The sequence below is a fragment of the Desmodus rotundus genome, chromosome 3 (genome assembly GCF_022682495.2).
Source record: "Desmodus rotundus isolate HL8 chromosome 3, HLdesRot8A.1, whole genome shotgun sequence".
Lineage (NCBI taxonomy): Eukaryota > Metazoa > Chordata > Mammalia > Chiroptera > Phyllostomidae > Desmodus > Desmodus rotundus.
In genome coordinates this window covers 139,693,477-139,720,825 of record NC_071389.1, presented here as the reverse complement: position 1 = coordinate 139,720,825, position 27,349 = coordinate 139,693,477, and the positions used below count along the sequence as shown (strand labels likewise).

The following is a 27,349-nucleotide window of genomic DNA, read 5'->3' as shown; positions in this document are numbered from 1 at the left end:
TATAATGGTGAACAAAACAGTTTCTATCATTATAGTTTTAGACTGGTTGGGAGGGCAAGGTGTTATACAAGTAATTATATGAACAAATTCATAATAGCAAATGTAATAAGTACTGTGAAGGAAAAGCATGCGGTGCTGAGCGTGTATGTGTACAATGGAGGAGGAAGGTTGTGTTGTCTTGTATCGCCCAGGAGTGGCTTCCCTAGGAAGTAAGTAGCTTTGGGGCTGAGGAAGGGAGCATGCACAGAAGCCCTGGAGCTAGAGGAAGCGAGGTATGTGTGAACAATGAAAGGAAGGTTCTGTGGCCGGAGCCCATAGGAGCCACAAGAATGAGAGAGGTTGGGGTGAAATGCAACATGGTTGGCCCCAGACCATGCCAGGCCTTGAAGGTCTTCGTTAATGTGCAAGGGCAGCTGCCAAGGGATTTTAGGGAGGAAAATGCCATGAGCAGCTCGGACCCTGGCTATCTTCAGTGGACTGTGCGGAGAAGGGTAAGAGTAGATGCAGGAAGACCGGCCAACTGGGAGTGTTTGCAAGAGACAGCAGATTAGACCAGAAAGCAGGGGTGGGGGTTGAAAGAAGAGGATAGATTTGAAGACTCTTTAAGATCCAGGAACATTGAGGTAGAAATGACAGTAGAGTGTTTCTTGGTGTATGCAGAGTAGCCGGCACTATTTTAGTGTCTGGTTTGCTACATTGCACCAAAGGGAGTCAGAGTATCTGATCCATTGGAGAAAAGAGAGTGGTGAAAATTAATGCCTTCGTGTACTCGTATGAAGTCCTAGTAAGCTATTTATCTTTTGCTGAAATGTGAAGCCTTGGAGTAAAATCTACTTGATTAATTCAATTAAATCTTTCCCAGGACATCTTAGATTTAAAAGGGATTATTAAAAAAAAATAGTAAGGATGGAGAAGTGGGATTGTAGAGGTCAGCGAAACCAAGTTCTCCCCTAAGTGAGCTGTCTTCTTGGTTAGGTTTCCTTCCCCACTCCCACCTTTTCATAGAAATCAAACACCTACTCTATGGAGTCCCGAAACAAAATAAACAAGTAACAGGAAGAGAAAGGGAAGGAGTCCTGCTCTTGAAGACCAGATGTTCAACTGGAAAGGTAAGATCAGACAGAAAACAAACAGTCTGAGAAAGGTCAAAGGTAAGATTCTGGGGTAGTGAAGGTTGGATGGGAGGCTTCAGGGAGGTGGGCCCCCAGGCCTCGCCGGAGGTCGGACGGATGGACGGACAGGCGGACAGGCAGCCGAGGAGGAGCGAACTGCTGTGACTGCTGTGACTGCGCTGGGCCGCATCAGTCTCCCCTCCGGCGGCCCGACCCCAGCCGGGCTCCAGACACACGCCTTTCGGGCGGTGCCGGGGGTGGCAGCGAGGCGGGGCTTTCCGCCGCGGGGAGGACCGTCCTCGGGGAGCTGCAGCCCTGTCGTGGGCTCGGGGGCTCTCCCCCCACGGCCACGCGCCAGGGCACGCGCGCTGTCGCCCCCTGTCCCTGCGGTGCTCCCGGGGCGCTGGGCTCGGACCAGACTTCACGTCCTCGCTCAGCGTCTCGTCTCCCCGACGGGCCCGAAGCTGACACCGGCCCCTCTCTGTGCGGGTCTCGGAGGAATGGCCAGCAGCAGAAGCCGCGTGCACCGAGCTGAGCACAGCAGCGGAGCCCTTCCCCCGCTTCCCTCGGTCTGTCCGCCTTCCCCTCGGGGCTTGGACTGCGAACAAAATGGGCGTGGTGTCTGGAGATAACACACGTGGGGAGGGAGATCCTGCACAGATAATCACAAAAATGGTAGCTGCCAGTTCTGAGCAGGGCCGCGAGGGAGAAGCAGCCAGGGCTGGTGAGGAAGAGTCAGGGACGGGAGGTGAGCGCAGGCCCCGGGATCGGGCGGGCGGGAGCCAGGTGGGGCGAGGGGGTGAGGGCGGCGGCAGGAGTGGAGGAGCCGGGAATTTGTTCTGATGACACCAGGAAGCGTTGGAGGCGTTTGGAGGCGATTGTGAAAAAGTCACCGTGGTCTCCGGTGGAGGAGCAGCAGCGGGCAGCGGGGAGCAGGGGGGAGCCCCTGCGGGGGAGGAGGCCGGGCGCCGGGGGAAGCTGGGCCGGGGCGCGGGGTGGGATCGAGGAGGGTCTCGGCCGGCGCCCTTCGGGGAGAGACGCGGGGCGGGGGAGGCGCAGGATCCCGGACGCCGGCTGTGCAGGGGTTTTCATCTCTGAAGCGCTACAGGTGGAAACAATGTGTTTCTTTTCAATGGGACTATATACAAATTACAAACGAGCCTTCAGTGTTTCTAACTGACAAGTTTGAGAGGACTGTTGGTCTCTCACATCTCAAGATCCACAGGATCAATGAACCTATGAAGGACTTTTGTATCAGAAAAACATTAATAAAGCAGTAGAATAAATGAACAAATGGCATGTTTAAAATTTATATGAGAAACATAAATGGACCCCCCCCAAAACCATTTACAATTGTGACTCAAAGTAATGCAAATTAAGCAATGAGTTGATTTTAAGTCCTGTATAACAGTGAGTAAAACCACGACGCTTTCTGCTACCGCAGGGCTGGGAGGCGGCAGGAAACACTCTCCGCTGATGCCGGGGTGTAACCAGCAGAAAACCTTTCTGAAGGGCAACCCGGCAGTCTGCCTGGGATCTTTAGAAATGCCTATTTTATTTCATTTTATTACCTGACAATTCCACTTCCAGGAATCTCTCTCAGAACACCCATGATGTAAACAAGGATTTATGTACAAGGATAATAATTATATCGAATAGCACAAACTTAGAAAAAACTTGAAGCCACCTATAGAAGATTGCCTAATAAATTATGATAATTTTATGTTTTGATGAGCAAAATGGTCACAGTAAATGTTAAGCAAAAAAAAACAACCCCTCCCCCCCAACAGCATGGGCGACAAAACTGAATGCCCTCCCTCCAAATGAGGCCACGGCAGAGAAGGTAGCATAGAAAAAACGATCGGAAGAGAACAGACCAATGTGTTAACAGGGAGCTGATTTTGATTTTAATCCTCTATTTTTCATCAACTTTCACAATGAGCATTCACATTTTAATAATTTTTTTTTTTTTTACTCCCCAATACACTATTAAGAAGGAAAGCATTTGGAAGGGAAGAAGAAAAACGAAAAGAAGACCCCTGTGGACCAAGTGAGTAGAGCACTTTCATACTGGGGAGGAAGTCTACTCCCTGTCTCACTGCCCTATTGTCAACCATTTTTGCTCCTGCCGATTGCAGTGCTCTTTCTCACTTCCAGTTTCCACCCACTAGCCTGTGGTTTTCCTTCTTCTCTTGCCCCGGCTAATTCCCTCTGTCCCACTCTCGGGGAGTCAGTCCTTATTGGGCCCTTCCTCTCTGCCACCGCGCTCAGCCTTCCTCAGACTCACTGAAGTCCTCCAGGGAGGTCTCCCGTAATAACCCCAACGCCCACTTTAGGACTGGTGTGATTATTAGCCTTTGTGTTCCACAAGGGCAGTAAAAAGTGCTTGGCACACAGTAGGTGCTCCACACATATTTGCGGTTGACAGTATGACCGCAGGAGGAGGTGAGGAAGAGGCTGGTAGAGAGGGAGAAGTTAGGAATGTTATATGCCAGAAAGACACATAGGCATCATTTCTACTGCCGGCCCTGAATGCCTGAGAGTGGCTACCTGGAGCCCTGTCTTGGGATTATAAAGTTTCCTCTGGTTCAGTGGGAAATAATGCTGTGACTGATCAGCAGTGCCTGCCATGGGCGTAGGAAGGGGCGGTTCAGTGGTTGCATAGACTCTTCTGTGTTCCAGTGTGCATTGCTTCTACTCTTGGCTTAACACAAGGCCATTGTGTCCAGGATGTGGCTGAGACCAGGTATTAGTTAACATATAGGTGGGGTTTTTTTTCTCTAGGGACCATCATAATATGGAGAGCATAAATATTCTTCATATTAGCACAGGTTACTAATGTGTTCTTTAACACGTGAGTGTGTGTGTTCAATGGCATGGGAGGAGGTCAAGAAAGTTATTTCCTTGGCATCTTTACCTCCTTTCTTCTATACTTTCATTGCTTGATCTTTTGGGTGTTATCAGAATGGTAGCTAATTCTGGGTAAAAAAGTCATTAACAAGCTTCTGGCCAGCAGTAGGAGATGGTCGAGTAGAGATAATGAGGTAGGGGGAAGCTACAGTTGTTTTCCTTCTGCAGACACTTGCTGTCTCCTTTTAAGGGTGGAATCTGCAAATCTCTTACTCCCTGGGCTAATTATTTCCTCTTGAGAACAGTAAGACCTTTTATCAAGATGGTCGCATCCCTGTGTATCCTGACGCACAAATGATGAATAATGGGGCTGATTAACCCAGTGACCTTCATGAATGATAAAAGGAGAATATAAAGATGTGAGCTTTCGCCTGCTCTGGGAATCAGATTCTCTCTGCACTTTTCAGAGGCATACTTTATAACATCTAGTGCTGTGCTTATTTCTTGTCTCTGTAATGCATCATGCTATCTAAAAATGTGGATTTTAAAACCTAGTCCACGGGTCCGTTGCCAGGATCTGCTCAGTGCACGCCATTTAACTGTTCAGATTAACCTCTGGGCACCTGGGAGTCACCACAGTGTGCAGCCGCTACAGCCCCAAGGTTTGGAGGGCCCGACACCACTGACACTTCCACCTTTTACTCTGAGTAAGTGCTCACATTGATCTTCCCCTGCATCAGTGCCAGCGAGGCAGGAAGTCTGGTTCTCTTTTTGGAAGTGCTCCAGGCATCAATTACAACCACTTTGGGGAAAAAATGCTAGAGAGCCACTGTCCTAGGCAGTCTTTCCAAAGCCTGGCCTGATGTGTGATCAGGCTCACGTTGTTCCCTCATTTGACCTCAGGAGCATATACTGTGGCAAGTCTGCAGTACAAAGTAAAGCACCGTGGCAGGCAGAAGAATAGCTCTACCAGAGACGTACATGTCCTAATTCCCAGAACCTGAGACTGTTAGATCACCTGATGTGTGGGCTGAATTGTGTTTCCCCTGTAACTCATATGTTGAATCTTGTGACCTTATGATATAATAAGAAATATATGCTTGGCACTTGCCCCTAGTTCCTGGCACAGAGCTCCTAAAGCTCCTGTAATTTCCTGAGTGATAGGGGTGACAGTAACATCTCTTGTTGTAATATTTGGTCTTAGTCCCAGTTCCTGACACAAGAGCTTCTAAGACCTGTGGAATCCCCCCCTAGTGATAAGAATGTCTTTTTGTATGCTGATGAAGTGGATGGTGACTGAGGGCCCCTAGACAGTGTCAGGATAGAGGCTGGTCCATGGAAAGACCAAGACATGAACTTTCAGGTTTTATCCCTTTGACCTCAGGGTAGGAGAGAGGGGCTAGAGATTAACTTAGCAATCAATCATGCCTACATGATTGTGCCTCCATTAAAATGCCTAAACTCCAGGGTTCAGAGTGCTTCTGGGTCAGTGCATACATGCACATACAGGATGCTTGGAGCACCCTAACTCCACAGGAACAGAAGCTTCTGTGCTCGGGACCCTTCGGGACCTTACCCTCTAGATCGCGTCACCTGGCACCCATTTGTGTTCTTTACAATATTCTTTATAATAAGCTGATAAATTTAAGTAAAGAGTTTCCCTGAGTTCTGTAAGCCTTTATAACTAATTGAATTGGAGGAGGGGCATTGTGGGAACCCTTAATTTATAGCTGGTTAGTCACAAGTACAGGTGACATCCCGGGACTTAACGACAGGTGTCAGTAATGGGAGCAGTCTTGTGGGACTCAGCCCTTAACCAATGTGATCAGAATTTAATTAAATTGTAGGACAGCTAGTTGGTATCTGGAAAATGGAAGGATTGATTGTTGGTGAGGAAAACCCCCAACTTTTGGTGTGAGAAGTGTAGAAACACTTTTCTCTAGTAAAACCTACCTTTCAATGTGACTGTATTTGGAGACAGGGCATTGAAGGAAGTAATGAAGATTAAATGAGGTCATAAGGTGGAGTCCTAACCCCATAAGGTTGATGTCCTTATAAGAAAAGGAAGTGATACCAGAGTTGTCTCTCTGTGCTCACTAGGAGGGAAGGTCACATGAGGACCCAGCGAGAAGGCAGCTGTTTGCAAACCAAGGAGAGAGGTATCAACCAGACACTAACCTGGCTGGTAACTTGAGCTTGGACTTTCACCCTTGAACTTCCAGAACTGTGAGAAAATAAATTTCTGTTGTTTAAGCCACCCAGACTGTGGTAGTTTGTTATGGCAGCTGTAGCAAACTAATATCCATGATAAAAGAGGATTAAATTTGCAGATGGAATGAAGCCTGTTAACTGATTTTGAGATGGAGAGATTATTGTGGATTATCCAGGTACTCTGCCTGTAACCTCAGGGGGTCTTCAAACACTGGAGAGGGAGGCAGAAATAGAGTCAGAGTGAGATACTGTAATTATTTGTACTGGCGTAGAGACAAGGGTGGCTGGCTTTGAAGACAGAGGAAGGGATCCATGAGCCAAGCAGTGCAGGCAGCCTCTAGAAACTGGGAAAGGCAGAGAAATGCATTCTCTTCTAGAAGGTCCAACAAGTAACACAGCCCTGCCAACACTTTGAATTTAGCCCCAGTGAGGTCTGTGTCAAACGTTTAACCTACAGAACTGTAAGACAATAAATTCCTGTTATAATACCAAGAGAAGATCGACGTAAGCATGTTAAGGCATAATATCTGTGTACTTTTAAAATTATATTGTGGATATACACATATATTTGGGATTCATTATCTCCTAAAAGAAAAACCGTAGAGCACCATAAGGTGACAAATGTGTTCTGTCTATACCCCCAATAAGCTGCTGCTAGGAGAACCCTGGGTAAATGGAACCAAAGAACAGCTAACTTCCACGTCCACTTTATTTTATTTGCTTTGCCCAAACTAAGACTCATAATAGGTCAAAATATTTAAGGACTCTGTATTTAAATTTAATTCACTATTTAAATAGAGCAAAATTTTAGGAAACATAATGCCTGCCTGCAAAGGTGCTTTTAAATAATAATTAATTCTCTCCTTTATAAATCATTACTTTTGAGTGTGTGTGTGAGAGAGATTTTCAGGGATTCTTTGTGGTTTCAGGATGCCCAGCAATGAAGGCAGCTTCCCATTACCGTACTTTGAAGAATGGCTTCACCATTCTTTCTGGTTTTCTATTCTCTCTTGTCATTTTTATTAGTTGTCAAAGAAACCAACCCTTACACCTATGCTGATTCCCAAAAAGGCCAACTTTCTCAGTACTCACGGTTCCTAATGTTTCATCACCTCTTAGAAAATAAGAAAAGAAAGCACTTAGTCACGTAGATGCCCATGCCCCTCTCAGTGGGAAGGTGGTAATTTTCTTCCCCCCACCTGGGTTTGGCCCTCTGTGCCATTTTGATTTGTGTCCATTGCTTGCCTTCACTCCTTCAGCACCTTCCCTAATAGCTCAATCTCCCCTGCAGCTTTAGATCATGCTTCTTAAGTTCCCCTTTTCACGGGACATACATTTTGAAAATTTTTAAAGGAAAATATCAGTATTTAACATCGAGACTTAAAATGATTGTGTGCTTGTAGGCAGACGTAAATATTGTAATTCTGCTCTGCTGAACATTTTAAGCAGCACTAGAAATTTTAGCGGTGGTTAGAACTGGTTTACGCTGCAAACAGATTTAATAATGATATCCCGAAATGCCTCCACTCTGTACTCATATATAAAGGGTAGCATAAAACAATGATCCAATTGAGAACATGCCATCTCCTAATTTTTACATCTCACATTTCAACATTGAGACCAAATTTGGCTCAAGTAATTAAGATTTTCTTATGGTTTTGAGTTGTTTAAATGTTGGTTCGTGTATTTCCAAACATGACCTCATTGGAGAGTCAGTGCATTTGGCTAGCAATTAAACAAGGTTTATAAGCTTATTTTAAAAATATTCATATTATAGCCAACTTAAAACAGAAACACTTGTGCACAGCGCTGCAGGCTTATTCTCATTTGTCTGTCTTTTGTGACATCAGGTGTGTAATTTCATTTCTATTTCATGAGCTACTTCTGCTCTTGGTCAAATGAGCATGTTGTTGAGACTTAATCGTATGAATGTTTAAGTTTTTATTCTCTGACATCAGCCATTCATGGAAACCACCTGGGTATCTGAAATTATATTTATAGCTACACTCTATTATGGTTTTGCATATTCATCCACTAAGTATTTATTGAGTGCCCTGTTCACCACTGTGTCTCAGTGTCTAGCATAGGAAGAAAAGTTAACACTAACGGTTCCTAATTATTAGGAACAATAATTATGTGCTGGGCGCTGCTCCCTATAGTGACTCTATGGTAACTACTCGTTGTCCCCATTTTACAGATGGGGAAGTTAAAGCACAGACAGAGGAAATGATTCACCCAAGGCCTCAGAGCTAGTAAGTGGCAGAGCTGGAATTTGAACCTAGGTTTCACACTCCAGATTCTATGCTTTTAACCACAATGTTTACAAATAGTTGACTAAGTAAGGCACGAGCGGTTCCAAAATTTCTCAAAACAGTGAAAACTAGACCAAAATATGAAACTTTCTGGCCTGTTTATGAGTACCCCATATTTCTCATCTACTTCCTCCTATCAGAAACACGGCCAGCATCACAGTGGTGCACTGATGTGGAAGGACTTCTGCTCACCACCCTGGAAAGGGGGACAACTGAGTCATCCCAGCAACACCGACCTGCCACAGAGGGTGTGGTGAGGGGTTAATGAATGTTTGTAATATGTTTAAGGCACAGGTGAAAAATTTGAAAGAAATATAAGTTCTTAAATAAAATAATTATTGCTCTCATAATGTTACTGTTTTTTTGGAAACCTTTGCTATGGACGTCCTGTGTTCTTGGTCTAGTTCTGAGTTTGTGAGATAGGTACAAGAGCGGATGTGATTGCTAAGAATATACCATTGAGCTCTATTTAAAATTTATACACCTGTAATGCACAGTGCTGAGGCTTTTGATTAGGATTTTTGAAAGTATGACATGCATGCACTTCAAGTAAAAGATCATTCTAATTATTGTATAATCATTCGTCATACAAAGGACCTTTGTAAGTAACCAGAAGATCCTTAATAAGCTTTGATTTATAATACTGATTTTAATTTGACACCTGATATTATTGAAATCCCACTGATTTTCAAAATAAGGACCATGTTTAATCTAAGCATGAGATTTTAAGTTTATGCCATTCCAAGGTGTGACTAGAGAGGAGGAGAGAGAAAGTAGTATTTATTAAATGCTGTTTGTGTGCCAAGTTCTCTGTTTAGGGACTGTTCCTTCACTATCATATTTAATCCTCAAATCAGTCCTGGAAGGCAAGTGTCTGTATTTTTAAATGGGAAAAACTAAGGTTCAGAAAGTTTATATAACTCCACATCTGGTGAAAACTAGAACTGAGATCCATTTCCTGGTCTGTCTTTTCTCACAGTTGTTGCTACAACTCCACCGAGCTAACTGACCGTTCTGGGGGGCTGAAGAGGCTTCCCAGAGGAAGCAAGGTTTGAGCTGAGCCTTGAAACCTAAGTAGGAGGATTCCAGGTGAATGAGGAGAGCAAGGACATTTCAGGCAACGGAAGGAGGTGTGAAAGAGCATGGTGTGCATGGAGAACTAAAAATAGCTCCCCCCCCCAACCCCGGGTAAGAGCACACCACCTGTTCTAAAAGGCTGATAGGACATCCAGTTGTAAAGACAGAAGATCCCAAAGGCCAGTATGGCAGGTGCTGCCACACACCTGTACAAACTGAAATGCCTTCTCTCCAAATTCCCACAGAGCTGAGGAAGGATGGCTAGGCTAACGAATTAATTTTTTCTGAGATGGTTTCTTAACTTCCAGCCAACTTTTCAGCCCTGATTCCTCATAGTCAACATTCCACAAATGTTACTGACATGGTCCACTCGGCCCAGAGGGGGGAAAGATGCCAGGCTGCTTGCTTCCTAGAGGCTGGTGGTGTCATTCATTTCGTGTGCATCTGAATCTGTCTCCTTTAACCAAAGTTAGAGAAACAATGTGCTTTAACAGATGTGAATGGTTTTCACTCAAGCTCCATGAAAATAGAGACCGCAGATCCTTCTAGTGTATTACTGAATGGCTAGTGTCTCACACATAGCAGTTTCTTAAATAATTATTTTTAAGAAACAGATAAAGAGATAGATTGATTTTGAAAACTTCTATAAAATTCCTGTAAAATGTTTTGGTGTTTTAATATATCTGCTTTATAAATCTTTCCCTATATTTTAATATACTCAGAAATGCTTTCTCTTTTATAGTTTTTAAATATGCTCTTCAAGGAACTGGGGTAAGGGGATATTCCAACGAAGGTGCATGTATCAGAAAAATCTTTCTGTTAGCTGAGAACTGTCCTGTGTAATTTTCAGACACGACCTTTTATTTACATTTTAAAACTCTGCCTGCTATCAAGGGATGTCACCATAGCTGTGATGTTTTAGATTGGTGTGATGCTTGTCTTTGTTTTCTTTCTATTGATTTTTAAGTGTTATACATATTTTACTCAGCAGTGATTTTATAAAAGTTTTTGCTAATGAGAAATGTAAAATGTATTGGAGTTTTAAAGTTGCATTTCAAATACTTGGAAAAAATACTTGGAAATACTTGGGTGTGTGTGTTTAATTGCATGATTCAATGAATTTAGGAATAATTTAGCATATAGTACCACTTTTTATAAAATTATTAAAATTGAAAGCTTTAAAATGACCTTTATTGAAGTGATAAAGCTGTGCTAGAGAGCCTGGAAATTCTTGGATGGTAACTCTTCTTGCCATCTCTCCATAATTTTATGCCTTTTAAATATATCACCATTATGCAGAGTCTTCCCAGCAGCGGCTGGTGGTATGACATTCATTTTATGTGTCTAGGGCAGGGAAGTAAGAATAACTGGATGACGTGGATGTGTGATGTGGGACGGAGGACTATATTACTATGAAATAGCTCCTAGCATTTGTGTGCAAGCATGGATTGAATTCTTTTAGAGAGATGGAGGAAGTTCAGAAGAAAATGATCAGAATAATGGGAAGACTACACATTAAATAAGACATAGTTAAAGGAACTAGAAATATTTGATCTGGAGAGGATAGGAGGATACACAGCTAGTTTCAAATATTTGGAGATCTGAGAAGTAGACGAGGAATTAAGCCTTGTTTGTATGGTCCACTGGGCCCTAAGTGGAGGCCACAACGAGTCTTTTGCCTCAAAATAAAAACATCAACAAAACCCAAGAAGATGTGTGACGACACAATAGGAATTCTTGTTCAAGATGTCAGTCAGCACATACACACATCTCCTCTCTGCTCCAAATCCCCTAAAAATATCAAAAAAAAAAAAAAGAGAAACAGAGAATAATAAAGTAATGGCAATACTGTGTGCAAGGGGATCAGGGAACTAAAGATATAGACAAATTTCTCGAGAGTAAAAAATACTTGGAATTGTATTAACAGATTAAATCACATTCACAGGAGAAGGCTGCAGTAGGGCTGGAGCTATTTTTCCTGGCAGCAGACCCACAGAGAGGCTCAGAACTTGGAGTGTGAGAGGGAAGTTGGAAAGCAACCATCTGTGGAATAAATGTGAGTCATAGCCCACATTCCCCTTCCCTGTGTCACATGCTCAGGCTGAAACCAGAGGACCGATCGTTACAATAATTGAGAATAGTCTGCATGAGAAGGAAGCCCATGTAGGAGTGATGCCTACTCTTAATAAAAATTGCCCTTATTTTGGCTAGGAAGTGGTAGATGGAGGAGTGTGACATCCTACTTCTTCCTCTTTCCCTCAAGGTCTAAAGCAAAGCCTGCCAGTCAAAAGGCCCACCCATGTGGACAGAAGGTGAGAGCTAAGCAAAGTGAGCTATCTGTATTAAGCAAGCTGGTCTACTTCAGCTACAAATATGAATTGATTGCCAAGGATTATAAAAATCTGAGAAAAAATAAGAACAAAAATGCAGGTGGAAATATATAAACTGACCCTGCAGGACAGGTAATTCAGGGAATGGAATATATCTTTAAAGTTTTTAATGTAGTTTCCTCATCAAAGAAAATTTTAAGAAAAAGCATTTATAAAGCAAAAATTGGTTGCTAAGGAAAGAAAAATCAAAACCAAAAAGTGCTCTTAACTTGAAAAAATAATTGTCAAGTTAAAAATTCAATGGAAGAAAAAAATGGAGGAAATCTCTTTGATCATAGAGCAAAAAGCTAAAGGGGTAGAAAACAGGGATGTCTGGGGTGGAGGCGCATTTAAGAGATTAGGCAACAGTCTGAAAGTCCTAACATCCAAAATGATATTTAGAATGAGAAAACAGGCAAAACAGATAAGAAGCGGAGAGTTTCTGGATGTGAAGAAATAGGACTTCAGACTTTAAGGGCTTAGAGAATGTAGAAGAGGATGAGTAAACAAACTTACTGCAAGGTTTGTGATATCTTGTGATATTTTCGACACTGCATAATAGAGGGAAGATTCTAAAACCTGTAAGAATAACCGGTCACTTAAAAAGAACTGAGAATGCATGACATTAGATAGATCATCAGCAACCCTAGAGACTAGAACACAACAACAACAAACATTCAGAAGCATGATTGCAAAATGTTGAAGGAAAGGTGTTTTTGAAACTAACATTCTCTTAGCCAAACTATCATCAATCAAGAGTGAGGCATTTTCAAACTTGTAAGAACTCAGACCATTTACCACCCACAGACCATTTTTGAAAGAATTACTCAAGCAAAACAAAAAATAATCCAAGTCAGAGGAAGTCATAGGCTCCAAGGAACATTTGATCTAACCCAGGGTTGTAGTAAAAAGTAATTCCAGGAGGGGAACTTTGAGACAGGCCTAGAAAGCGATCAGTCCAAATGAGAACTCGAAGTCAGAGGCCCTGTGAAGAATCTCTTTTGGGAGAACATGGATTTCTTCTAATAGAAAGAAGATTAAGAAGCTGGAAGATCTTGTGACAAGACAAAGTTGATTAAGTCATTATGACATGGTGCTGTCCTAACTTTACAGTTATTTGCTACTTCTAATAACAAAGGTTTATTGATGAGTTACACCTCCTTTATAGGCTCAGTGGCACTACTTGGCTCTGCAGTGAATGGTATTTTGATACAAATATTATTGTGAATACTGTATTTTAGCTTGTAGTTTGAAATAAATTTATAGACAGTACATCAAAAAGTAATTGTAGTTACAGAACAAATGTAAAAACAATAGCATTCCGGAATGGGGAATTGGAGAGAGAGGAAGAGAGGTGAAGGCAACCACTATTCTGGTTTCTGTAAGAATTATTTAGTTTGAAGTTTGTAGAATTTTATATAGATGAAATCATAGAGTATGTACTCTGTTATCTGACTTCTTTCATAAGCAGAAATATATTGAGATTCATCCATATTATACTGTGCATCATATTTCATTCCTTGTGTGAATAAACCACAATGAAGAAACTCACCTGTTGATAGAAATTAAATTTGTTTTCCCCCCAATTTTTGACAATTACAGATAGAGTTATGTAAACATTACTGTACAAGTCTTTGTATAGACACATAGGATTTCATTTCTCTTGGATAAGTATATAGAAGTAGAATGGCTGAACCATATGACAGGCACATGTTTAAAGTTTTAAGAAATTGCCAAACTGTTTTTCCAAGGTGTTCTACATTCCCACCAGCAGGGTATGAGAGTCCCAGCTCCTCCCCATCCTTGTCTTAGCAGTCAGTCTTTTTAAAGACATTCTAATAGGTGTGTCATGGTTATTGTGGGTTTAATTTGCATTTCCCCGGTGACTATTGATATTGAGCATCTTTTCACTTTTTATTTGTTGTCTGTAAATATTCATTGGAAGAGTGTTCAAATGTTTTGGATCATTTAAAAATTGGGTTATTTCCTTATTATTGAAATTTGAAAATTATTTATATATGTATTTTGGCTACAAGGCCTTTATCAAATATATGATTTGCAAGTATTTTCTCCTAGTCTGTGCTACTCTTTATATTCTCTTATAGTGTCTTCTGAAAAACAGGCACTTTGAATTTTGAGGAAGCTTGATTTTTGTCTTTTTTTATTTTCTATATTATTCTTTTGGTGTTATGTTTACATAATCTTTGCATAACCTATAGTTATTAAGACTTCTGTGTTTTGTAGTTTTAGGTTTTACACTTAGGTCTATGATCAATTTTGAGTTAATCCTTATGAGTATGATAAAATGTATAGAAATAAATTATTTTTTTGCATATGTGCATTTAATTGTTTCTTCATTTGAAAAGGCCATCTTTTCTTCACTAAATTACCTCTGCACTTTTGTCAAGTATCAGTCATCCATCCAAATATGTGGGGGTCTTTTGAGGGGCTCTTTTCTGTTCTATTCATCTATTTGTCTTTGTTCTTATGGCACACTATCTTAATTAGTCTTATAAAAAGTGTTGATGTATTAGTTTATTTGGACTGCCATTACAAAATGCCATAGACTGGCTGGCTTGGAAACAGAAATTTATTTTCTCACAGTTCTGGAGACTGAAAGTTTGAGATCAAGGTGCCAGCACATTCAGGTTCTGGTGAAAGCTTTCTTCCTGGTTTGTACCCTCAGGATATCCTCTAAGTGTAATTACCTCCCAAAGTCCCAACTCCAAATACTGTTACATTGGGGACTACAGTTTCAACATAGGGATTTGGGGGGGGGGGATAGAATTCATTCCATAGTGCTTGAAAACAGTAGTATTAGTTCTTCAACTTTGTTTTTCTTTTTCAAAGTTGTTTTGGCTATTATAGGCCTTTTGCATTTCCATGTAAATTTAGAAACAGTTTGTCAATTTCTACATAAAGTCTCCCTGGAATTTTGGTTGGGATTGCCTTGAATCAGTAGATCAATTCCGAAAGAATTGACATCTTAAAAATATGGAGTCACTGCCGGTCAAGATGGCAGCACAGGTAAACACAGCTCACATCCTCACACAACCACATCAAAGTCACAACTAAAATATAGAACAAACATCATTCAGAACTGTAGAAATTGAGTTGAATGGAAGTCTGACAACTATGGAATTAAAGAAACCACATCCACCAGACTGAACCAGAGCTGGCAGGCTGTTAGCATATCTGAGACTCCATCAATCTGGCTAAAACTGTTTGCCTCACCCTGGAGATCCCCAGAGACTTCCTGCCATCCAACTTATAAGACCACCCAAATTGTTAACCATGACTTTTCCATATGAATGGCTGGTCTTGGCTCATGCTTCACAACCTCCCAAATCCTTTCAAACAAGCAACAGCCAGTCTCAGTGAGCCCCCAGCCTCTGTATGTCTTGCTAAGTAGCCACGGGCCTGGCACCAGGAGCAGCCAACCTACATTCATAGCTTGGCTTCTCCTGGGAATCTCCAAGCCCAGCACAAGTAGTAGCCATCTGCAGATTGCTTTATAGCTCAGACAGGGTGGCCTAGGGAAAAACACATCAGTGGGGACTGATCTTGGCTGGCACCGCCTGGAAAACCCCAGAGTTTGCACACCCAATAGGCAGCTATAGGCCATATCAGAGCACCACCATGCTGCCCCCACACAGTTAATCCTCCACAGAGGGTGGAATTTGGTGGCCAGTGGTCACAGCCAATCATTGAAGCTGAATGATCTGGGTAAATCCCTCCCATTGACCTGCCAACAGCAATCAAGGCTCAAGTACAAGAGGAAAGTGTACTCAGCCCATACAAAGGGTGCACCTCAAGTACCCAGCTTGGGTGGTAGTGGGGGCTGTGGCACTGGACCCTATAGGATACTTACTACATTAGGCCATGCTCCAAGACAGGGAGTCATAGCAGCTCTATCTAATACGTGGAAACAAACAGAGGGAGGCTGCCAAAATGAGGAGACAAAGAAACATGGTCCAAATGAAAGAACAGACCAAAACTCCAGTAAAAGAACTAAACAAAAGGGAGATAAGCACTCTGTCTTATGCAGAGTTCAAAATACTGCTTGTAAGAATTCTCAAGGAACTTAGTGAGGACCTCAACAACATAAAAAGATCCAGTCAGAAACAAAGGATACTCTAATTAAAATTAAGAACAATATACAGGGAAACAATGGTAGAGTGGATGAAGCCAAGAATCAAATCAATGATTTGGAACATAAGGAACCAAAAAACAACCAATCAGAACAGCAAGAAGAAAAAAGAATCCAAAAAAGCAAGGATAGTGTAAGCAGCCTGGGCCAACTTCAAGCATTCCAACATTTGCATCATAGGGGTGCCAGAAGGAGAAGAGAAAGAGCAAGAAACTGGAAATCTATTTGCAAACATAATGAAGGAAAAATTCCCTTCATTTGGTGAAGGAAATAGACATGCAAGTCCAGGAAGCACAGAGAATCCCAAACAAGATGGATGCAAAGAAGCCCACTTCAAGATACATTATAATTAAAATGCTAAAGATTAAAGACAAAAGAGAATCTTAAATACAGCCAGAGAAAAGCAGTTAGCTACCTGTAGGGGAGTTCCCATAAGACTGTCAGCTGCTTTCTCAAAAGAAACTTTGCAGTCTAGAAGAGATTGACAAGAAATATTCAAAGTCATGAAAAACAGGGGCCTACAGTCAAGATTCTTCTACACAGCACAGCTATCATTTAGAACGGAAGGGCAGATAAAGAGGTTCCTGGACAAGAAAAAACTAGAGGAGTTTATCATCACCAAGCCAGTATTATATGAAATGTTAAAGGGACTTATTTAAGAAAAAGAAGAAGAAAGATCAAAACTATGAACAATAAAATGGCAATAAATACATACCTGCCAATAACTGAATCTAAAAAACAAACTTAGCAAACAAGAAGAACAGACACAGAATCATGGATACAGAGAGAGTTTGATGGTTTCCAGATGGGAGGGGGTGTAGAGGAATGGATGAAGAGGTGAGGACATTAAGAAGTACAAATAGGGAGTTACAGAATAGCCAGGGGGATGTAAAGTACACTATATGAAATGGAGTGGCCAAAGAACTTAAACATGACCCATAGATATGAACAATGGGGTGGGGATTGCCCGAGGGACTGGGGGTGCTAGGTGGTGGGGTGCAAAGGGGGAAAAATTGGGACAACTATACTAGCATAATCAATACATTATAATTAGAAAAAGAAAGACACATAAAAGGAAAAAATAAAGTTAATCTAGGGAAAAAATGGAAGAGCAAATTGCCAAGTATAGCCAAGACACTCCTAAAGAAAGAGATGTAGAGATTTGTCATAATGAACATTAAGACTTATTATAAAGCAATGATATTAAAGACTGTGGTATTAACCCAGAGACAGGACAGACCAGATAACCAAGAAATAGACTTACATGTGGAGATCTGATAGATAATAGAACTGGCATTACAACAAGTCATAGAAGCATACATACAGCATGATCGAATTTATACAAAAGCTGAAACGGGCAAAATCAAGCAATACATTATTTAGGAATACATATACACCTGGTAAAAAGCATAAATGAAATTCAAACTTTGGTAACCCCTTGGCTTGCCAGTGGAGAGTTGTACACAGGTGCCATCACAAGTATTGGTAATGTTCTATTTCTTGAGCTAAGTGGAAAGGACAGAAGTGTTCAATTTATTATTAATCTTTCAACTATACAAATATTATATATATATTCTCTTTTGTTTTAAGATCTTCATATTTTATCATCCTGACCAGTATGGTTCAGTTTGTTGAGGCACATGCTTGGGTTGCGGGCCAGGTCCCCGGTTGGAGCATATGTGAGAGGCAACAGACCCGTGGTTTTCTTACACATCAATGCTTCTCTTCCTCTCTTTTTCCCTGCCTTCCCTTTTCTCTAAAAATAAATAAATAAAATGTTAAAAAATATGGAGTCTTCTGACTCACTGACAAAGTATATCTCTCCTATTTATTTAGGTCTTCTTTAACTTTTCTCAACAGTATTGTAATTTTCAGTCAATAAAGCTTGCATATATTTGTTAGACTTATCCCTAAGTATTTCACATTTTTGATCCTAATTACATGGTTTTATTTACAAATACTTGTAGATAGTGTGTAAGAAATAAAGTTGATTTGAGAATATTGCTCATGTATTTTGTAACCTATTTAAACTCATTTATTAGTTCTAGCTTTTTTATAGGTGCTATCAGTTTTTCTAAATAAACAATCATGTTATTGGCACATAAATGCAGTTTTACTTCTTATCCAATCTGGGTTTTTTAAATTTCCTTTTCTTGTCTGATTGCACTGCCTGGAGCCTCTAAATATTATCCAATAGAAGCAGTGATGATGGCCATCCCTGTCTTGTTCCTGATCTTAGAAGGAAAGCATTAAGTTTTTTACCATTGCACATGGTATTAGCTCTAGTTTTTTATATATACCCTTAATCAGGTTGAGGATGTTCCCTTCTATTCCTAGTTTGGTGAGGGTTTTCATCAGGAATGGCTGTTAGAATAAGTCAAATGCATTTTATGAATCTACTGATATAATCTTACAGTTTTCCTTTCTAATTTGTTAATATGATGAATTACATTGATTTTTGAATGTTAAGTCAATCTTGCATTCTTGAGATAAAACCCTTTTAGTCACTATGCATTACCCTTTTTATATATTGTTGGATTTGATTTCTTAAAACATTGCTTTGAATTTTTGCATCTATGTTCATGAGAGATACTGATTTGTAGTTTTGTCTTCTTTTAATCTTTTTGACTAGTTTTGGTATGAGGGTAATGCCGGCCACATAGCATACGTTGGGAAGTGTTATCTCCTCGTCAGTTATTTTGGAAGAGTTCATGTAGGTTTGATAGAATTCTCCGCTGAAGCTATCTGAGCCTGAAGTTTTCTTTGTAGAAAGGTTTTCATCTAACAGTTCAATTTCTTTAATAGATATAGGGCTACTCAGGTTATATCATTATTCTGTTTTCTTTCTTTTTTCAACTTACTATGGTAAGAACGCTTAATATGACAACTACCCTTTTAACAAACTTTAAGTAAAGAATATAGTATCATTAACTAGTGTTAATGCACAATGTAATAGGCACAATGTTTACAGCGGATCTCTAGAACTTGTGTCTCTTGCATAACTGAAACTTTACACCATTAAACAGCAACCCCTCATTTTCCCGCTCCTAAGCCCTTGGTAAGCACCATTCTATTCTACTCTTTGTTTCTATGAGTCTGACTATTTTAGATACCTTATCTAAGTAGAATTATGTAGCACATGTCCTCCTGTAACTGGCTTATTTCATTTGGCATACTGTCCTCTGGATTCATCCATGTGGTTTGATATGACAGGATTTTCCTCTTTTTTTAAGGATGAATAACCTTCCATTGTATATATATATATATACACATATATATATATATCACATTATCAATTTATCTGTCGATGGACATTAGATTGTTTTCATATCTTGGCTATTGTAAATGATACTGTAATGAAAATGAAAATGCAGATATCTCTGAGATTCTGGTTTCAGAAGTTCAGTTTTTAGTTTCTTGAGAAACCACCATACTGTTCACCAACTCCTGTTGTCTTACTTTTTTTTTTTTGATGGTAGCCATACTGACAGGTGTGAGGTAATATTTCATGGTGGATTTGATTTATATTTCCCTGATGAGTAAAGATGTTGAGCATCTTTTCATATACTTGATAGCCATTTGTATGTCTTTTTTGGAGGAATGTCTATTTAAGTCCTTTGCCAATTTTTAAATTAGATTTGTTTTTGCTATTAGATTACAGGAGTTCCTTACATTTTTGGGATATTAATCCCTTACCAGATGTATGATTTGCAAATGTTTCCTTTCATTTTGCAGATTGTTTTTGTACTATGTTGATTGTTTCCTTTGCTGTACAGAAGCTTTTTAGTTTGATGTAGGCCCACTTGTCTCTTTTTGCTTTTGTTGCTTGTGCTTTTAGTGTCATAACTAAAAAGTCTTTGACTAGACCAATGTCATGAAGTTTCCCCCTGTGTTTTCTTCTAGTTTTCTAGTTTTGGGTGTTATATTTAAGACTTTAAGTCATTCAAATTGATTTTTATGGATGGTGTAACATAAGGGTGTAATTTCAGTCTTTTGTATGTGGATATCCAGTTTTCCTAACACCATTCATTGGAGACACCATCCTTTACCCATCATGTATTCTTGGCACCCTTGGCAAGAATCAGTTGACTGTATTATGCATGCGTTTATTTCTGGGCTCTTTATTCTGTTCCATTGGTCAGTTTTATGCCAGTACCATAACTGTTTTAATTGTATTATATTACATTAATTGTATCATATTGTCAAATATTTTAAAATCAGAAAGTGACTTGTTCTTCTTTCTCAGGATTGCTTTGACTACTCAGGGTCTTTTGTGGTTCCATATGAGTGTTAGAATTAGCTTTGGTAATTTGTATCTCTCAAAAATGTTGTTTCATCTAAACTGTTGATAATTTTGGCATGGAGTTCTTTATACTATACCTTTATTACCTTAGTAATATTTACAAAATTTGTAGCAGTGTTACCTTTCTCCTTCCTGTGTAGTCCTTCTTTTTATTCTGGTCAATCTAGCTATAGGCTTATCATTTTTATTGATCTCCTTTAATATCCAGTGTTTGGCTTCCCTGATTTCCTCTTTTGTTTTTCTAATTTCTATTTATCGAATCCACTCTAATCTGTAGTATTTCCTTACTTCTGCTTATTCGGGGTTTATTTGTTCTACTTTTTCTGGTTTCTTAAGGGAAAGCTGAGATCATTCTTTTGAGACACTTCTCTTTTAATAAAAACATTTAGTACTATAAATACCTCACCCCACCTCACACACAAGTACTTCTTTAGTGGCACCCCACAAATTTTATATGTTCTGTTTTTACTTTTAACTAGTGCCAAATACTTTCTGCTTTCTGTTTTGATTTTTTCTTTTATCCATGGGTTATTTCGAAGTATGTTATTTTGTTTGAAAAATGCTGGGGGCTTTCCAGAAATCTTTTTGTTATCGATTTCTAAGTTAATACAGTTAGAAAACATAGAACATTGGACTTGAATCACTTGCATTTGGTAAAACTTGTTTTATCACCTCGAATATGTTCTATCTTGGTGAATGTTACATGTGCTCTTGCAGAGCGTGTATGTAACTATTCTCTGGTGGGTGCTCTGGACATGTTAACTAGGTCATGTTGGTGGATAGTTTTGTTCAGATCTTTTATATCTTTACTGATTTTTCTCTCTATGCTTCTATTGATTATTGAAAAAAGGGTATTGATATTTTTATCTTTGGTTGTAGGTTTGTCTATTTCTCTTTGCTTCATGTATTTCAAATTGCTTTTTTTAGGTACCTAAACATTTAAGATTGTTATGTGATATTGATAAAAGTTTATTACAAAATAAAGTTTGTCTGTGGTGCTATTCTTTGCTCTGATATCTACTTTGTCTGATATTAAAATAGCCACTTTAGTTTCCTTGTGATTAATCCTGGAATCTTTTTTTTTTTTGCAAGTCAAGAAAATGTACCAGCACAGTTGTGTCTGGTGAGACTTCTCTCCTTCACTTACAGATGGCTGCCTTCTTGCTGTGTCTTCACATGGCCTTTCCTCTGTGTGCTTGCAGAGAGAGGTTTCTGGTATCTCTTCCTCTTCTCTGTGGATACCAGTCCTATGGGATCAGGGCTCCACTCTTATGACCTCATTTAACCTCAGTCACCTCCTTAAAGGCCCCATCTCCAAAAGCCGCTTTGGGAATTAGAGCTTCAACATGTAGATACACTTCACTCCACAGCAGCATGGCATATCTTTTGTCCTGTTATATTTAACTTATTTGTTTCTTTTATGTGTATAGTGCATTCTTATAGGAAGAATACAGTTGGATTTTGCTTTTTTGCCCAATCTTGACAATTTCAATTAGGGTGTCTAAATAATATTTAATATGTCTCTTGATATGTTAAGGTTTAAATTTATCATCTTGATATCTACTTTCTATTTATTCCATCTATTATCTGTTCCTTTTTACTTTTTTCTACCTTTTTAAAATTAATGGAATATTTTTATGATTTCATTTTTCTTCTTTTGTTGATTTATTAATTATGACATATATATGTGTTGCTTTGGGATTTATAGTATATGTCTTTAACATATCACAGTCTACCTTCAAGAGACATTATTTTGCTTTCCACATAATGTTTTATATATTTTTTTGGATAGTTTCTATTTCTATGTTTGCAGGTTCACTAACCTTTTCTTCTACAATATTTAATGTGCTGCTAATCCCAGTCAGCATTTTTCATTTCAAACATATTTTTCATTTCTAGAAGCTTGATTTGTATTTATAATATCTTCCATGTCTTTACTTAACTATTTAAACATAAATATACAGCTGTAATAGCTGTTTTAATGTCTTTATCTGTAAATTCTAACATCTGCCTCAGTTCCGGTTTGGTTTTCATTGATGATTTTTTTTTTCTCGTCATGGCTATATTTTTTCTGCTTCTTTGCTTTGCTGGCAATTATTTTTTATTTTTCTATATTGAGTGCTGGGTTATTTTATCCCCATAAATATTACTGAGCTTTGTTTTGGAATGCAGCTAGGTTACTTAGAAGCAGTTTGATTCTTTTAGGTCATACCTTTAAGATTTGACAGGCAGGACCAGGGCAGTATTTAAGGTTAATTTTGCAGTACTGAGGCCAGACCCTTCTGAGCACTCTGCCCAGTGATCCATGAATTGACATTTTCCAGTCTGGCTGGTGGGAATAGGTACCATGTGAGTACTTGATGCTGTTCTCTCCAGTCCCGGGTCTTTGTTCCCTCACAGGCCTGTGCTTGTCAGTAGTCTGATCAGTACTTGAGATAAACTCTTTGCAGATGTTGCCACCTTGTCTTTGTAGGTACTTGAAGAAAATATTTTAAATGAGCTGATTAAAAGCCTTTTTCTTGCTTGGAACCTGGCGTCTTGTTTGCCACCTTTTTTGTGTATGGACCATCACTACCAACTTTCAGGACAGGGTGGGGATGGGTTGGCAATTACTGCAAAAACCTTTGGATAACTAATTAGAAAAGTCACTGGCCCTTTCTCTCTCAGAAATATCACTACTTAGGGTAGTGACTTTTCTCATATTTGATTTGGTTATCTGCCTTTCCTAACTTTACTAGAATGAGTTTATTTAACTTACGTATTAAGAATATTTTTTAAATAGTCAGAACAAAATTACACCTCCCCACACACCCAAATCATCATTTAAATTACTTATTCCATTTTTCTGGCTGTCTGCTTTTGGTCATTGGAAGGCACAGCCAGAGCTGCCATCAGCAGGACTTCCAAAGCCTTGTGCTTTCAAGGGCAGTGAGGCCTTGGGAGCCCGCTCACCCTTTTCCCTCCCAGCATGACTGTACTCCTGTCTTCCTGAGCCGGCGCTGTGCCACGGGTCTCCCTTCCTCTCCAGACTGATAGGAGGAGTTCAGCTCCAGTCTTTGGGAACAAGGCATTCCCATGTTGTCTTGTGCCTCGTGCCTCTACTCACGTCCAGATTTTCCTCTCGGAATCTCACAGACTTACCCCGTCAGACTTTTCCTTCTTGTTATTCGTACTGCCTGTTCCTACTTTACACTGTGCTCCACTCCTATTTGTATCTTTTTAATTAGTCCTGTAAGACTTTGTTTGAACACCCCCCTCCTCTTCATGGATGACTGTGCTGACTGCTTCCTCCGCTAGTCTCAGGCCCTGTTCCTTTCCCCTCCAGCCTGCCTTCTTTTGTGTTTGGAGTTTATTATAACTGAATATGTTATTCTCATTTCTTTTTTTTTTTAATTTTGTGTTTTTCTTGTCCTTCTGTGGATGTCTTAAGATGCTCCTGCTCCTTATTTCCTGTGCTTCCTGGCCTCAGGCAAAACTAAGGAATCTGAGACAAGACAACCTGGTCTGTCCTCTACCAAAGCAATCTTCTACTGCCTCTCTCCTCCACTTCCAATTACTGTATTTACTCTCTTTTTGTCTCTTTCACATTCAAACTATACTCCGTATTTTTCTTTCTTCATCTATATCTTAGAACTGCTAGAACAGAGCCTTATATGTAGTAGAGATTTATTAAATGTTTGTTGGATAAAAGAACAAATAAGTGAATGGATGAATGTTTGGTTATTACCACCTCAGCTGTTGATTCTTTGCTTTTGTTTTTGTTCCTGGTAGCTGGTCCTGTTGGTTTGTTATTGTTTACTATGAATATTTTTATATAGTTGCCTCTCTTCAGGGCCCATACAAGCCACACATTTCTCATTTTCTACAGGAAGTACTGTCATATCCTGGGGCTTTTGCATTTGTAATAATTATCCTTACAATGCATGTTGATGTACTTTTCAATGCATGTTTGGAAAGTAAGGGCTTAAATGCAAGAAAGGAAATATATAATGCACTGGGAAATATAATGCAGAGGGTCCAGCAAAAGTATGGCCTGCTTGAGTGTGGTTGGTAGGGTAATAATATGGATATAACAATTTATAGTTTTAATTTGAACATTTCACCTAAAATGTCATATGGTGTGCTTGAGTATGATATTGTTATGTTATAGAATTACATGCTTATGATTTTGTAATAAAAGATTTTGTAATAAAAAAGGGGTGTTATTTGTGCTAGACCCTGTATTTGAGTATTAAAATAATACTTAATTAAACTAAATTTGAAACAATAATTTTATTAGGCCTTTATGTTCACTTTGCAATTTTGATTTTCATTGTAAATCAAGTAATTTTTATTAAAAATAACACCTCTTTTCACTTATTTGATTAACTTAATTAAGTGAACTATTTGAATTAAGTGAATTAGCAGATTGAAATCTTCTATACAATTAGTCATATTAATAGGCCATAAATTAAGCTCCCCAAAATGTTTAAAAACATTTATAATTTCATACATCAAGCAATTCAGATGCCTGACAAGGCTGACTTAAACCTTAACCAGCAAAATAAAAATACTTGTAAATCTAAAAATTCACCCTTAAAAAAATACTAAATTAAAATATTCAAAGACTATTTGTAAACATTATGAAATTACTAGAACTTTGCAACTTAAGATAATAAGAATAAAATGAAGTATAAATTTCAAATTAAAATCACGAAGTTAAATTTCTTAGATTCTGTTATGCTATGTCAGCTTTTCTTAAACATATCTAACAGTTTAAACACACAAACTGTAACTTCTTTTTCTAACCCTATAACTGTATAGTATGAATACTATGGGCCCAATTTACTTCATGAATATGGTCAGCTATGCTGAGGTCATTGGGTTGATAGACTTGGGGCTGTGATATAGTTACTGCTACAAACTTCTAGAAGGATTCTACCCATGCCAGACAGACACAGTGAGCATAGTTCCATCTGCCATATTCGTGGGGGAGCCAAGCTCCTATGCTTTGTTGGGATTGACTTGGCAGACTGTGTCCCCTAGACATTTTAACCCCAAATTACACCCTTACCTAAATCTATGTAACATCTTAAAATATTTCTTATCTTTTTGGGTGTAGAGTAAGTTATGTACTTCCATTTAATTTGCCACAAATAGCCTCTATTACTTGATTAGATTCTTCATTTATTTTAAACTCTTCTCAATTGACTCTTTTGATTGTAAATGGAAATAATTGCAAGGCACATTGAAAGCAGTAAAAAAAGTAACCAATTGGCTCACAAAACTGAAAAGTTCTAAGAAGTGGCAGGTTTGGGCATGACCGAATCAAGCGGTGTAAGCAATCAAATAATATCAACAGGAACACCTCTCTCTGTCTCTGTGTCTCTGTCCCTCTCTCCTTCCTGCCCTTCTTCTCTTTGGATTCTTCTTGTCTAGATTTGGGGTTAATTCTTAGTTTTGTTCTAAGTGGGAACAACAAGACTCAAAGTGAGCTTACATTGGACTGACAGCCAGCCATCTCAAAAGGAGAAACTAACTTTCAACATCCCTATCAATCCCTCCAGAAATCCCTGATGGGCCATGCTTGGGTCATGTGTCTTCCTCTGGATCAATCACTATGGCCCAGGAAGTGGGGTATTCCGATTGAACATCCTGTATCACAAGTCCACCCCTGTGGCGTGGAACATAGGGCCCCTTGATTAATAGATTCAAAAGCATTACATGGAAGTGGGGAGGGGCAGTTCTCTGCAGTAAATAATGTCAAACAAAAAAAGTGGCAGGTGCCCACTACAGTCCAGAACATATTCTGATAATTTTATGAGATTCATGTACATCAAGTTTTTGGCTGTTCCCACTGCCTGCTATAAACCTTGTTTGTCCCCAGTGGAAAAGCACTTGGCAGCTGATTTACTCAATCCCTTCTTCCTTGGCATAGCACTATTTCATTTTTTGTATTGCTCAGCTACAAATATTTCTTTTTCCTTTCCTGGAACTGCTAATATATTACCGTCTTTATCCAAGTCACATAAGGTCTCCTATATATTTTTTTTAATGTAGAATCATCATCAAGTTTTTCCAGAATTCTATCTTCTTTCCTATAAATGCATATTCTCCAGGATAAATCCTGTTTCACAGATGAACCAAATTCCTAGGGATCTGAATTACTGAAAAAATGTATCTTTAGACTCATCCCAATTCATGTAATAAATTCATTCCCAGTGTATAATCATACCATCAGCTGCTTTTAAAATGAGTCCTTGTGATGGGTTTCCCTTCAAGAAGTCTCTCCTGCTTTTATCTTCTCCTGTTAGCAGATGCAGAGCTGCTCCTGTCTTATCCTCCTGTGATGAGATGATAATGATGGTGATGATGACGACGACAACAATTATCATTGTGAAGTGACTAATATTTATTGAGTAAATCAGTGCTAGCATTGTGCTAGGTATTTAGGTGCAATATGTCCTTCAGTCCCAACAACGGGCTATGAGACAAATATCAAATCTCCATTTTACAAAGAAACAGTCTCAAAGTGGTGACTTAGCCCAGGTCACAGAGAGGAAGTGGAAAGTCTAAGATTTGAAATGAGGTCAGCCCAACCCCAAAGGTCACCTTATCCATGGCTTCGCCTTCCTCAGTTTCAGTTACCCACAGTCAACCACAATCAACCACTGCAGTCCAAAAATATTAAATGGAAAATCACAGAAAGAAACAGTTCATAAGTTTTAAATTGTGTGCTGTTCTGAGCAGTGGGATGAGCTCTCTCACTGTCCTAATCTGTCCTGCCTGGAACGTGAATCATCCCTTTGTTCAGCATATCCACGCTGTACTCATTGCCCACCTGCCGGTCACTTTATAGTTGTTTCCATTTTCAGGTTAACTGTCCCCGTATCGCAGTACCTGTGTTCAAGTAACTCTTATTTTACTTAATAATGGCCCCAAATTGCAAGAATAGTGATGCTGGCAATTAAGAGATGTCAAATAGA

General features: G+C 39.4%; 1 protein-coding gene across 1 annotated transcript; it reads left to right on the top strand.

The window, feature by feature from the left end:
* Window positions 1-356: 356 nt before the first annotated feature.
* Window positions 357-11,481, top strand: LOC128780394 (uncharacterized). Its single transcript, XM_053919759.1, has 6 exons — window positions 357-491; window positions 1,193-1,681; window positions 3,107-3,162; window positions 6,063-6,121; window positions 8,626-8,738; window positions 9,465-11,481. The coding sequence occupies exons 1-6, from the start codon at window positions 357-359 to the stop codon at window positions 9,492-9,494; spliced, it is 882 nt and encodes a 293-aa protein (XP_053775734.1). The 3' UTR covers window positions 9,495-11,481.
* Window positions 11,482-27,349: the final 15,868 nt, after the last annotated feature.

Coding starts and splice junctions, on each gene's coding strand:
- LOC128780394 (XM_053919759.1), top strand. CDS start 357: ATGGTTGGCCCCAGACCATGCCAGGCCTTGAAGGTCTTCGTTAATGTG. Junction 1,682..3,106: donor CCCTTCCCCCGCTTCCCTCG/GTCTGTCCGCCT, acceptor TACACTATTAAG/AAGGAAAGCATTTGGAAGGG. Junction 8,739..9,464: donor GACCTGCCACAGAGGGTGTG/GTGAGGGGTTAA, acceptor CTTTTCTCACAG/TTGTTGCTACAACTCCACCG.